The following is a 14007-nucleotide window of genomic DNA, read 5'->3' on the forward strand; positions in this document are numbered from 1 at the left end:
GTTGTTTGAATCAGCTCATGCCACGCATCTTCGAGCAGCAGATCAAATGATTATTGCAGCATTGGCACTGGATATAGAAAAATTGGTGTGGCACAATTTGCTGAAGCATGCGGAAGAAGAATTACAGCAGGTTCACGAGCAAATGCTGTTGACAAATGACGTGAAGTCAGAATTATGCAGCGCTTCTGCACTTATAGTGAATCTAAAGGCTGAGCTAGCTTCATTGGATCATGCTACAAGTGAGCTTGAGGAACCGAGAAGCCACATTGAGAAATCTAGAGAAGGTGTGTGCAGCTTGCAGATTCAACTCTCCACACTTGAATGCCAATTGGAGAGGGAAAAGGCAGCCTTGAGCACTTTGAGAGAGAGGGAAGGCTCTGTATCTGTGTCTATCTCATCCCTTGAAGCCCAACTCAACAGTGTGAACTTTGAATTGGAATTAATTCAAGAAAGGAAGGAAGTCACGAAGAAAATGGCTGGTGACGAGCAAGCTAAACTACGAGAAGCATCTAAAGAGGCAGAGCGTGTTAAACAAGTAGCTAACACCGCCTACGAGGAGCTAAGGAAGGCCAAAGAAGATGCCACGCGAGCCAAGGCGGAAGCCACACCAATGGAGCTGAGATTGGTTGCTATTGATCTTGTCCGAATGCTGAATCAACGGATGCTGAGCACGGAGTGCTCCTCGGATGCTGACGTGGATCTGTAACTGGTCGTCAGAAACTTCGGCGAACCTGCACAGAAGTCGGGCCGGGAAGGGGTTCCCGACGGCGACCCTCCGACGCTCAAGTCAGGCAAGCAGATGAAAAAGGTGGATCCAAAGGTGTAAAAACGCGTACCTCCGGCGAAGTATGAGGCTCTTTATATAGGGCGGTGAAAGAGTTCTTGCACGTCCTCCGAGGCGCATACGTGTCCGCAATCCATACCCCGGTATGTGGCTGTCAGAAAGCTTACCTGACCCATACTGCTACAGTCAAAGCATGTCCTTGATGGGACAACGGAACCCCACGTCGCGTGATTTGGAGTATGACCATATCACGAAGCATGCCAGCTGTCAGAAGATGTCCCTTGTCTTTTTCCCCGAACTCCTGCCGTGCGTCCGACCGGCCCACGTCCACCTTTCGTCCGACCGGTTATGTATGATGGTACACTTGAGAAATTATCGGTAATGTGTTTTGTGGCGACTGTTAGCAGTATGCTTCATGTCTTTGGCCGAGCGTGCTGTCCGCTCGGCCCTACGATCTTACCCCATGAGTGCCGGAACCCCGACTTCCATAGGGGTGCCTTTTGCCCTCGGTTAAACACCGGGAGGTCGCCTGGTCGGTCAACCCCCTTTCTCCGGTCGGCCTAGCTGGTCCGACCTTCTTCGATGAACCGCCCGGCTCTTTGATTTTCACATGGTGTTAATCCCTTACAACGAGGATCCCCTATTCTTATCGCCGGATCACTACTCTTGAGATTGAAACAGCAAAAGTATCACTGGCGTTGGCTTGCTCAGAAGTCAAATCCCTGCCAGGAAGTAGAGAGGAATCCAGTGGAGTGACATTGCCATTTGAGGGGTGCAATGCACTTAGCGAGAAGGCCAAGGAAGCAGAAGAACAAGCTAAGCGGAGAACCATCTCTGCCATTGAGCTCATGGAAGCAGTGAAGCGGTCAGAGTCAAGAAGCTTAGAGAAACTGGAGAAGGCAAAGCAAACATCGGAAGCAAAGAAGAAGGAACTCAGGGCCGCCATGGAGAGGGTGGAGAAGTTCGAGGAAGAGAGGCTTCTCATGGAGCAGGAGCTGCAGAAACCGACAGAGGAACATGGAGGAGGTTTTGACGGTTTTCCAGTCCTCGAAGGCACCGGAGAGCCGCCCGGAAACTCTTTATGTGAAACCCACGCTGAGAACTCCAAAGAAAGCCCCAGGGGACTTGTGGAGCGCGCCATTTACGACGCGAAGGTTCAGTCGCACAAGTAGGGAGTAAGCTGTTCTGCTTGCAATGTCAATCGGAACATTTCAAATTTCTTTAAAATAAATACAAATTAGATGGATGGGAGTAGGGGTGTAAATGAGTCAAAGTCACTCGTGAACTATTCGAAATTCGATTCGATAAAAATTTATTTAAGCTCGTTTAATGAGGCTCATTAAGATAAACAAATTAAACTCAAGCTTTACAATATTCGGCTCGTTAATTCGTGAACATGTTCGTTAAGCTCATAAATCAATTTTTAAATTAAAAAAAATATTTTTGATATTGAATTTATAGATTTTACATTCTATTTATGAAAAACATAAACAAATATATTAAATTTATTAAATAGAATAAAATTATAAATTTTAATAAGAATATTATAATTTTTTTAAAATATATAATTTAATTTTTAATGAATATTTAAATTTATAATTTATATTTATTAAGTTCGTTTAAGCTCGATAAAAATTCGAATAAGCTCGTAAGCCATGAATATATTCGTTAAATAAAACTTAAACTCGACTCAATTATAAACAAGTCAAACTCAAATATCTAAAAATTCGACTCGATTACACCCTAGATGGAAGTTGTTTCTCATTCACCATTTTTATTTTACAATTAGACAAACAAAAACATTTAACCGAACTATATAAGTTTCCTAAATATTTAATTTACATATCCAACATTTAAAATAATCATATCAAATCCGATACTAAAATGATTTTTTTAAAAAATATATTTATCATGTCTAATTTTATGTAATTTTGAACTCTCAATAGATGAAGTATATGTCCGACTCAATAAAAATTAGGATCCACAAAATCGATTGCGTCCGAGGCTCAACTAACTTGTCCAAGCGACGACGAATAACATGTCACTAGACCCATAAATGTTTAGATTAAAATTGTAGGGCTTTCCACTTTGAAAGCTAAGGCCCTTCCAGAAATTCTCAAAGGCGCTGGGCCAAACCCAGGCCAAAGAGGGGGTTTGGAAATAGTTTTCAACCAGCAATTGTCGCGCCTCGGTTAAAACCTCACTAGCTGCGACATTGCCCCAAGCGCAAAGATGCTTTAACCAGTCGAACACGCTCCTCTTTTATAAGGTGCAGAGTTCGCTACCTTTTAAAATACACAATGTGGGACTAAATAAGCTAACGCTCGCACACTTCTTCATTCCAATATTTCTGCAATATTTAAAAACAATATTTATTTATCCGATGCATTTAGAAACAATATTTAAAAAAATTAATAAAAAATAATAATAAACTTATTACGCGCTGCTATCTCATTTCTTAATTATTGAACACCTTGACACCAAGGAAGAAATCTTCACAGTGCTGTATGTACGGCATCATCGATCCTTTGTCTACTTTCTTCTTCGCTATGCAGTCATACGACGGTGGAAAATGGAAGCAGGGCTCCATGGACAGAGACCGCACACAAGGCGGTTCCTGGTTCCGGTTTCTCACCAGGATCAATGGCCGTAGTCCGCCGAGGCCGTGCGCCACGTACCCGAACGTCGAGAACGGGCTCGTAATCACCTCGTCGCTCATGCTCAACAGAAAAATCTCTGCCAACGCCTTCATGTTGTGCGTCAGCTTGTCCGTCCTCTGCTGTTCCTCGTGGCTTGGCTGGTACACTCCCACCACCTCGCCTGTGACCGCTGCGTGCTCGTAGTACCTGTCCCTCAGCTTGTCGAAGTACTCCCCCATCAAGCTCGCCACCAGGACAGCCTTCGGCTTCGAATCGGTAATCCCTGGAAGAGAATTAGACCCTTCCAAATCGACCTCCGGCAGTAGATTCTCCTTCACCGAACAGTTTACGATTTGGCTCAACATGTCATCGAACTCCACTTTGGCGAACGCGAATATTCTGATTTGGATCCCCAGCACATCTCTCGCGTTGGCGAGGTAAGCTTCGTGGTACCTGGTTATGTACCCCCAAACAGAGTTGGTCGGGTTGTAAAGGTATCTTCCCAAATGGTGGAAGACCGTCGATTTCTCCGGGAAGAGCAGGTCGAGTTCCTCTTGGAGTTCCGGGATGAAGAAGAATGCAGGCGCGAAGTACTCATTCGATCTCAGCAACAGCCAAGGGAAGTTCTTCAGTAACTGTTGACCCTCTCCGCAGTAGAACATCTTGTCGAAATCATCATTAGCATGCAACAAATGGAGGTAGAGATAACCGGGCAACGAAGAAGAAGAACTCGAAACGTTCATGTCGTTGCTAAGAACCTTGTTCCTGAGCAGTTTCCCGTAACTATGAGGGTCGTGCTCAAAAATCCTGTCGAGATTCTTGACGGGGAAGTCGTCCCGAGGAAGAAGCCATGAAGTGTCAGGGAAAGGCTCGCAGAAGAGGTCGGCCATGTCGCGAGGGAGGTGGAGCAGGAGGACCTTATCGTTGAGAAGAGCGTAAAGGAAGGCGGAGGCAATGCTGATCATCCTGTTTCCCAAGCCGTCGGCCGGCAGCCATACCACGTAGTTGCATTCCAGAGGTCCGGTGGTGCGGTTGGACGCGAGGTGTTTGACGGATTGCCGGAAAAGTTCGGTTCCGGGGCCGCATTTCTTATGGAGGGCTTCGTACCGCCGGAGTTTCTGCTCGAGGTAGGCTGAAGGAGTGTGGTTGGAAGGCTTCCGGTAGAGAGACGATTGGTAGCGGCTGAGGCAGGAGGATTCATTCAACGCCGTGGAGAGGAAACCTCCGTGAAATTTGTCCGTTAGACGAGCTTCTTTGGGAACGGAAGAACACGTGGCGTTGGTTGCTGAAGAAAGTGAAAAATATTTACAGATCGATGACGTAAACAAGAAAAGTGATGCACGCCAAGAAGCGACCGTTCAACACATTGTAATATATATGCAAATTAATTAATGCTTAATGCTCTGAGTTAATTGTACTTATTATGCAAGTCAACGTCATTAACCCATACGTAAGGAGGTTGGAATCTTCAGCCCAAAAGAAAAAGACGTCGGAACGGTGCAGGATTAAAATAGGGATAAAACCGATAATGATCGTCCGTCTTCAATGATATCCGATGCAACTTGAAGATTCTAATCTTCCTTTCGCATGTTCTACTGCAAATTAGTTCTTCCATTTCAACTATTATAATTATGCACAGGAATAGAGTAGAAAATCTAAACAACATTAATTTAGCAGTTTATTTTGTCTAAGCAATTAATCGTCTTCCATTTAATTTAATTTTCAAGGAAAAGAAACAATAATGCTCGGCATCGATCCAACTATTGAAAGGTCAGAGGGAGATCGAAAGATGAATAAAAAGTGCATGTCTCACTTTTTTCTGGTGACGGGTAGCCGGAAAGAAGGACGTCGAAGGGCGAACTGCGCCGAAAAGCGGACAACACCATGAGGAGAAGGAGAAGCGTGAACAAGGCAGCCGCCGCAAGGATGGGCCGCCTCGCGACTCCATACGCATAGCCAACAAAAGCACGACTCGTACCGATCTCGTTCTCGGTTTCCGGTGGCTCGTCGCGAGGCAGAGCCTGCCTCCGGCTCTGCTTCATCTTCTTCGCCGCGGCCTCTGCGCTTCTCGACGTTCTCGATTGGATTAATAAATAAACTGTTATCGCTCCTGCGCTAACTTTTTTTTTTATTCTTAATGGGAACGTGTACTGCAGGTGATGTTTTACTGTTTCAACTTGTCAAAGCTTGCCGCATGCATTTTCTTGGTTTGTAAATTTTTTTTTTCTTTTTATGTTTCTTCGTATGAACCCAAAACCAAGAACTTTCTTAACCACGATGTCTCGGCAGGATTTGTTGGTCTGCTCACATGGTGAAGCATTTAGTATTTCCTGAAACAGTGTGTGTCTCTAAAGTTGAGTTACTCTGGTGTTTCACAGACAATGTTCTTTGAATCACAGATTTCGAAGGCTTGAGAAACAACTCTAGTAATTGGATCGAGGTTATGCCTGATAGATTGACAGTTCAAGCCATCGTATCAGTCGAACTGATTAAATTTAAAATTATGTAATCGATGTAAATATTATAATATCTCATGTATTGAAATTATATATAATATAATATAATATAATATAATCTATTTTAAAAATAAAATAAACTGAATAATATGAACAGTTAATAAAATTATTTCCCAACTAGTTAACACATATATTTTAAAGAACAATTTAAATTTGTTTACCTTAAAATAATTTTAATAAATTAATATAATATTTATCACTCGTTTAAACTTAGCCGAACTTTTATATTTTTCGTTCAAATTAATATATAGTAATTTTTCATTTGGAGGTAGAGAATTTTATTGTTTAACAGTGCCATAAATCCATCTCTTCCTCCATTATGGACGATGATGGCCCGCCGTGGGTATCTGCACGAATATTTGTTATAATAAATTTTGGGATTAATTTATAGTGGATATGAAAATATTTTATTCTCATGGAAAATATCACGCTAGGTAAATGTACTCTATGATTATATACCACCGATGACATATAAATACTACTATTAATCAAATAATTCATATATAATAATATTAAAATCCATAGTTTAATAAACAAAAAAAATCAAACTCCAATATTATTATTATCATCTAGACGGATTCAGGGATAGGACATCTCCATCCCTACCCCTGTTTGACTATGAAGATTTGAAAAAAATCCCTAAATCTAAATCTATACTTGAAAAGACTCTCCGAATCCATCCCTATTTTAAGTTTTTCCCAAGGGCCCCTAAATCTGTGAAAAAAACTTATTATCCCTATTTAAAAGTGTTTGTGTATGATAAAATCTGGAGAGACTCTTTCAATTATTTAGAGCTACTAGATCAAGAGAGATAAGGTCAAATTACTAAATCACCCCTAGCTGAAGTGAATATTCAAATCTCATATCTAAATTTTAAAATTACTAAATTATGTAGTAAATTTTATTTTTCCCCTCTAAATCATTTGCTATAGTATAACAATAGATTCAGACACTTTATTAGCACATTAATGTCCTTATAGCAATTGATAAAAAAAGATATGCTCATATTTAAAAAAAATATTATTCTCAATATGATATATGAAAATAATGTTTAAATGCATGAATATAATCAAGAGAATTAGATGAATACATAAGACATTGTTTTAGGTCATTCTGAACTCTCTAGGTTCATTAGTCAAGTTTGATCGAAATCAATCCAAAATCGATTGATGGATCTAAACAGTTTGGAATAACATGAAATCAAATCTTATGTGTTCATCTAATTCTCCTAATTATATTTATGTTCTCAAATATTATTGAAATAAACCATATTAAGAGAAGTAAATTTTTGAGCACTAAACCTTAAATCAGGTCAAAATCGGTCGATAGATCTAAAAAACTCAGATATATATTCATCTAATTATTCGGATTATATTTATATCCTCAAATATTAATTTGACATAATTTTTAAAATTTATTTTTGATAAATTTAAATTCTACCAATCGATTATTATTACAATGTAACAATCAACTGGTGAAATATTACATGACTATAGAATCATTCTCAATTGAATGCTATACTCAATTGGACATGATAAAAGAGTAAAAAAATCGAATTAGATATGTAATTTGGTAATTGTAAAATTGGATATACAATGTAGATATTTGAGATGTTCAGTTTGATAGTTCAGTATTTCTTTTAAAAAAAATATTTATTCAGTAGCAAACTGTCACGTCTTGACGTTCAACTAATATAATGATGAGAAGACAGAATATTATATTTGAAACAAAAAATTATAGGCTTTGGTTGAATTCAAGAATGTGAAGCTTCCCCTTCCCAGCTCGTCGCGATCGGAGCAGGTGAAATGTTTGCGCACTCGCGCACGGCTTCGAATTCCAATGGATCCAGCTACGACAAAGTCAAATTGAAACGAAAGAAGCAAATGCTAACCAAACAAGTTAGAAGCCAAAGACCTTTAAAACAGTTCAAAAATATCGCCGTTCCAAAACGCTTCATAAAAAAATTAATCCTTGACAAGGATTTGCAGTCCTTCTGAGTTTGGCCACGATTGATTGCTCGTGTAATATATATAATAATATTTGGTACAACCTCAAATCATGCATGATTAATGAAAAGATTTCTTACAAGTTAATTTCAATATTGACATTCAACAAACTCATTGACCTTCGTTCTATATTCAAATTATTGAAGAGACTGAAGACAACGATCTGTGTAGAGAGGAAGAAAATGACGAAGAACTAAATAATAATTGTTTTTAATCTTCTTAATTCATTTAAATGACAAATACAAGAATATATTTATACATACAAAGAGATTTTATAAGAGATAATTCTTTTCATGATTAGATGCTAAGAATATGCACTAGATACGAAAAAAAATATATACTTTAGCAATATAGTCTAGAGTTAATAAATAATATCCTTTCTTAAACAAAAGATTAAGTTTACTATTTCAACATCCCTTTAAACTTAAACTTTTGTTACTCTAAGTTTTACTTTTAATCTCGCAAAATCTTCAAATTTCAATACTTTAATAAAAGTATTAACAATTTGATGTTGTGTCTTCACATACTTTAGTTGAATTTTATTTTTAATGATGCTCTCTCTGATAAAATGATATCTTGATAAAATGATATCTTGTATTTGTTGGATCGGTTGAACTAGCCGCAAATAAAAGTTAAAACTTTTCTCTTATCACTTACTTAGCAAGAACACACATATTAATTAAATAAAAAAAACATGTAAAAGAAAAATGTAAAAGACTAAAAATTTACTTAGTTACAATACAACATGAGTGGTTGTTAATCCAAGACAAATAGAAACATTAACGAACTCCTTAGACAATATCAGAGGCGAAGAAGCCCTTTATAACAATTAAAAACTCAAGACACAATTGTTGGTGCAATATCTCTTAGGTCAAGGTTGACCTGGTTGACCAAGCTTGAGTCTTGGTTTGGATTTCGATGTTTGACAATGAAAGGTTGATTGCAGAAGAGTCAAGTAGGTCAAGGTTGACCGGATACTTGATTGTGGAAGTCCTGGTGAGTGAAGCTAGGCAGTATGAAAGTCCTGGTGAGTGAAGCCAGGTGAAAGTCCTAGCGAGTGAAGCTAGGCAGATGGAAATCCTGGTGAGTGAAGCCAGGTGAAAGCCCTAGGAGTGAAGCTAGGCAGATGGAAATCCTGGTGAGTGAAGCTAGGCAGATGGAAATCCTGGTGAGTGAAGCCAGGTGAAAGCCCTAGTGAGTGAAGCTAGGCAGATGGAAATCCTGGTGAGTGAAGCCAGGTGAAAGACCTAGTGAGTGAAGCTAGGCAGATTGAAAACCCTAGTGAGTGAAGCTAGGTGAAAGTTCAAGTAGGTCAAGAGAGTGACCGGATACTTGGCATGAAAGAAAAGTCCAAGTGGGTCAAAGGGATTGACCGGACACTTGGTGAGGGAGTCCTAGTAGGTCAAGGGAGTGACTAGATGCTAGGCATGACGTACCAACAGGTTAAGGTTGACCGGATGTTGGTTTGGGAGGTTTGGGACTTGGTTTTGAGCAAAAACCAAGTGCTGGATCGATCAGTGGATCGATCCGAGCCTCGATCGATTAGTGGATCGATCCGGCAATTCGCCTGGATCGATCGGTGGATCGATCCGGAGGTCTCAACGATGGATCGATTGGGACGCTCTGGAATAGCCGGATCGATCCGTGGATCGATCCAGCGGGTAGAAACTCGGATCGATCCGTGGATCGATCCAAAGCCTCCCGATCGATTGGGAAAAATCGAATCGATCGGGATCCAACCGCTGAGTCGAGCTGCAGGCGCTGTTCTTTCGGCAGATCTTCGGATTCATTTCAGATCTTCACCAGCTCCTCCACAGCTCTTCTCAAGCTCGAGATCGCCAGTTCTTGAAGGTTCTTGGAGGCTCTTCCAAGTCAAGAGGCGGATCAAAGCAAGAAGAAGAAACTAGGGTTAGAGTTTGTGCACTCATTGTAAGCTTGTAAGCTTGTATTTCTTTACTACCCTTTCTTCTTCTTGTATTGAGTCTTGTAGGGCTTCTCCGCCCTTGGTAGTTACCATAAAGGAGAGTTTCATTAGTGGAGGGTGTGTGTGTTGATGTAGATCCTCGGGTGGCTCCACCATACACTTCCACGAGCTTCGATTCTTGGAAATCAAGAATCGAAAATTTTCTTATAATGGAGATAGAGCAATGGTTTGCTCTTATGGAAAGCTTCAAGGCTCCAACAAACTCCAAGGGCAAGCTTCTCAAGAAAAGCAAATGGAGCTCGGAGCAAGTCCAAAGGTGCGAGGCCAATGACAAAGTGACCAAGCTTTTGGTAAATTTATTGCCAAGCACCATCCTTTGCAAAATTTGAGAATTTGAAGATGCAAAGGATTTATGGAGCAAATTGGCCAAGCTTCATGAAGAGATCCCCTCCACTGTACAAGAGCAAGAAGTATCCAGAGAGGGTGACTCTTTGGAGCAAGACCAAGAGGAGGACTCCAAGGTTGAGAGATGCTCAACCTCCGAAGAAGAGGTCCAAGAAGAAGCTTCATCCTCAAGGGAATGCATCGAAGGGAACAAGGAGGGAGCATACTCCTTGTTTCATATTCAAGATGATGAAGCCTCCACCTCTAGGATTGAGGGGGAGCGATCCTTGGTGACGCCGGATCAAGAAGAAGGAGAAGCCTCTACATCCGGGTCAAGAGACGAAGAGGAGGAAGAAGATTCTACCTCCACAAGTCAAGAAAAATCAAATGGAGGGGAATCAAGGTCCGATCAAGAGGAAGCTTCCACCTCCGGATCCAAAGGAAAAGATGCCACCCCAACAAGCAAAGGTATAAATATTTCAATTAATAATAAAAATCATATTATATGCTTTGAATGTAGGGAATATGGGCACTACAAAAGCAAGTGCCCTAAATTGGCCAAGAAGAAGGGTCAAGTGGCACCAAAGGGCAAGGAGAAGCCAAAGGAGACCATTCCTGGAACAAAGAAGAGCAAGGAGCACATTGTGTGCTTCTCTTGCAATCAAAAGGGGCATTACCGGAGTCAATGCCCTAAGGGGAAGAAGATGATCAAGGCTCAAGGAGGAAGCTCAAGTCAAGGGGGAGCCTCTAAGGTAAAAAGGAAGGTTACTTTTATTGAGCCTACCCCTTTACATTATGGTAAAAAGCATGATAGTTCTAATTTGTATCATTTTAATGCAATTTACCATAAGAATAGAAAGCATGAGGGCTTTAAGGAAAAGCATGTGGCCCTACATGCCAAAACTACCCAACCTAAGGTTAAGAAGGTAGATAGACACTTGGGCGGGAACACCAAGGATAATAGATACATGCCCAAGAACAAAAAGGCTCATGGACCAAAACCTAAGGATTTAATGATAGAAAATCAAGTCTTGAGGTCAAGACTTGATAAAATTGAAAAGTCCCTAAAAAGGATGGAAAATATCCTACAAGGGCAAAATGAGCAATACCTAGGGCTAGGAAAATCAAAGTCATCCAATGGCCATAGAGGGTTGGGATACAAACCAAAGGCTAAGAAGGATGTGCCCTCGTACCATAGAGTTCCATATAGTTATGGAACAAACCCTAGGTCTAGTGGTCAAGCCAAGAATACTAGGGAAATCATCCCTAAGAGTATTTTTGCGATAAATGTGACTAAGACTTCTAAGAAGTCTAAGAAAGTCACTAACAAGGTCACAAGGGAGGCTATCCCTAGAGTTGACCTAGAAAATGTGACCAAGGCTTCTAAGAAGCCCAACAAGGTCACTAGGAAGGTATCTAGGGAAGTAATCCCTAGTGAGTACCTAGAGCATCCAAGGAGCACCAATAGGTGTTGGGTTCCTAGGAGCATCTTCTCTACCCCATAGATGAGTTAGAGAGTGTCAACTCCGATTAGAAGGGTAGTTAACCCAACTTTGAGGAAATTGACACTCAAGGAGCATTTTCAAGGTTTTTGCTAACCTTTGAAAATGAAATGAAATGATTATTTACTCTTGGAAAGAGTAAAATGTGCTATAAAGGAAGAAATTTGAGATGACTTTAAATGGCACAAGAAATCAAGTGTTAAGAAATACCAAATTGGGACTTTGGTATTGTCTTAGGAATTTAAGGCAAATCTAAGCCTTAATTTAAAGTGATTACTCTTATGGGAAAATGAAATATGCCAACATTTAAGGAATGTTTTAAATTTTTAATTGGCATAATTAATTCAAGAGATTAAAGAAATGTCAAGTTGGGTTTTGACATTTTCTTAAGGAAATTGGGCAATCTAGGGTTTATGCTTAAGGATTAGCTAAGGGTTAAGGATACTTAGATAGATAATCTAGGTATATTTTAATTATGCTAAATCTTGCCATGTTTGGTTGCCCATTATATGCCATGACATCATGTCTATTTTTGCATTCATGTTTTATTATGAAAAATCCAAAAATATCATGTCATGACATTCATACATCATGTAGTTATATGATATTTTCTTTTTTGAAAAATTAGTTCCTTTTGATGTATGCCATAACATAATCATGCATTAAGTTTAATTCCTTGTAATTAAGGACAAATGGAATTTAACAACACTTATTAACAAGTGACATCCTAGGTGGATGTCTAATATCTCTAAAATACCTAGATAGATATGCATGATCCATAGAATAGGGCAAAACCAAAATCTCACATCTCACAAGGACTATAAGGTGACTTGTATGTGTTTTAGTGCACATTAGATACAAGTGAGATGTTAGGAAGATGAATAAAACTCAAGATGCTGATTTAGTGCATTCTTTTGAGTTTTAGAGTCATCAAAACACATAGTTATGTGTATTCCCATCATTGGGAAAGCTAATGTACAAGTCATGTGCATTAAGCCCAAGGAACATGGTGGGATATTGGTTTGAAAATGTTTTCAAAATGATTTTGGAAAACCTTGGTGAAGGCTATCTCTTGATAGTAATCACCATTGAATAGTTAGACACAAACTTGAAGAAAACACTAAAGTTTTTACAAGTTTTCAAGTTTGTGTCAATCTTTGAAAATATGAAGTATTTTCATAGAAAACTATTTTTCCTTTATAGTATATGCCCTAAATAATGCCTACACGAAATTTCATGATTTTTGGATTTTTGTAGAATTTTCTAGGGATTTCTGAAGTTGGCTGATTTTGAAATTCAGCAACTATCAGAGCTCCGATCGATCCATGGATCGATTGGAGTGCCTGAATCGATCCATGGATCGATTCAGAAGGTAAGTCTCCCGCGAGCAGAAGCTCGCTCGATCGATCAGCCGATCGATCCAGGAAGTCTGAATCGATCAGTGGATCGATTCAGAAAGGTTTAATCGATTGGAACCCAACTCCAATCGATCCAAGTTGCTGATTTTGGCTGGGAAAGCCTGATTTCAACATCTTTAAATCTATTTTAGTCTAGGTAACCATTCCAAACCCCTCAAAATATATTTGTATACATAAAAAGGGTGTTTTCGTGTTGAAAACAAGGATGGATTGGTTAAGGAAGACTATATTGAAGTCTAGGGTGAGGTTTGTTTCAAATTTTGAATATTTGAACCTCAAAGCTTCTAAATTTGGGTTTCCTAAAGGATTAGGGATTCCAAGTCATTGTTGGTGCAATGACAGAAGTTACCACCATGTCTTTAGGGGGAGGGACTCTTTAAAGGCATGAAAATTATTTTTCATGAACCTTGGAAGGCGGTTAACCTTCCGTTAAGTGGATAATGCTCAAGGATGGGCATTTGCCTACATTGAGGAAGAATGTAGGGTTAAGGATAAATGAAGGGTATGGGACCTTCATTTGGGTCATTAGACCATGTTAATGCTCCAGAGCGAGCATTATTTGAAAATGAAGGGAATGGGTCCTTCATTATCGTGTTGGTCACAACGAGTGAAGTTGTGAACAACGATGAGCAACTCTTCAGGGGGAGAGTTTTCAACAATGGGGCATTTGTTGAAGTGTGCCCAAAATTGAGGCACGGGTTGATGTGTGCCAATAGGGGGAGAATGAAAGGACTTATGAAAGAGGGTAAGTTAGGCGTTCATTACCTAGAGAGAGTTTGCCCTCTTAGGGGGAGAATGAAGAGCTTAACTTATGTGTTCATTATCTAGTGGCAT

The 14007-nt window shown here is 39.7% G+C and overlaps 2 protein-coding genes and 1 pseudogene across 2 annotated transcripts; 1 reads left to right on the forward strand and 2 right to left on the reverse strand.

Moving 5' to 3' along the window:
- Positions 1 to 46: 46 nt before the first annotated feature.
- Positions 47 to 1956, forward strand: LOC121986965 (protein WEAK CHLOROPLAST MOVEMENT UNDER BLUE LIGHT 1-like). Its single transcript, XM_042540888.1, has 2 exons — positions 47 to 702; positions 1419 to 1956. Exons 1-2 carry the CDS (start codon positions 47 to 49, stop codon positions 1954 to 1956), a joined length of 1194 nt encoding a protein of 397 aa, XP_042396822.1.
- Positions 1957 to 2877: 921 nt separating this feature from the next.
- LOC121988024 lies at positions 2878 to 3018 on the reverse strand (annotated as a pseudogene).
- Positions 3019 to 3103: 85 nt separating this feature from the next.
- Positions 3104 to 5522, reverse strand: LOC121985508 (fucosyltransferase 2-like). The gene is made up of 2 exons (XM_042539008.1): positions 5237 to 5522; positions 3104 to 4708 (listed from the first exon to the last, which is right to left on the reverse strand). The coding sequence occupies exons 1-2, from the start codon at positions 5463 to 5465 to the stop codon at positions 3243 to 3245; spliced, it is 1695 nt and encodes a 564-aa protein (XP_042394942.1). The 5' UTR covers positions 5466 to 5522; the 3' UTR covers positions 3104 to 3242.
- Positions 5523 to 14007: the final 8485 nt, after the last annotated feature.

The sequence above is a fragment of the Zingiber officinale genome, chromosome 5B (assembly GCF_018446385.1).
Source record: "Zingiber officinale cultivar Zhangliang chromosome 5B, Zo_v1.1, whole genome shotgun sequence".
NCBI lineage: Eukaryota > Viridiplantae > Streptophyta > Magnoliopsida > Zingiberales > Zingiberaceae > Zingiber > Zingiber officinale.

Bases quoted from the DNA above. Each gene is read 5' to 3' on its own strand.
- LOC121986965 (XM_042540888.1), top strand. From the start codon at position 47: ATGATTATTGCAGCATTGGCACTGGATATAGAAAAATTGGTGTGGCAC. The intron at 703-1,418 runs GTAACTGGTCGT...CCTTACAACGAG, and splicing joins TCGGATGCTGACGTGGATCT to GATCCCCTATTCTTATCGCC.
- LOC121985508 (XM_042539008.1), bottom strand. From the start codon at position 5,465: ATGAAGCAGAGCCGGAGGCAGGCTCTGCCTCGCGACGAGCCACCGGAA. The intron at 4,709-5,236 runs GTGAGACATGCA...CACTTTCTTCAG, and splicing joins CTACCCGTCACCAGAAAAAA to CAACCAACGCCACGTGTTCT.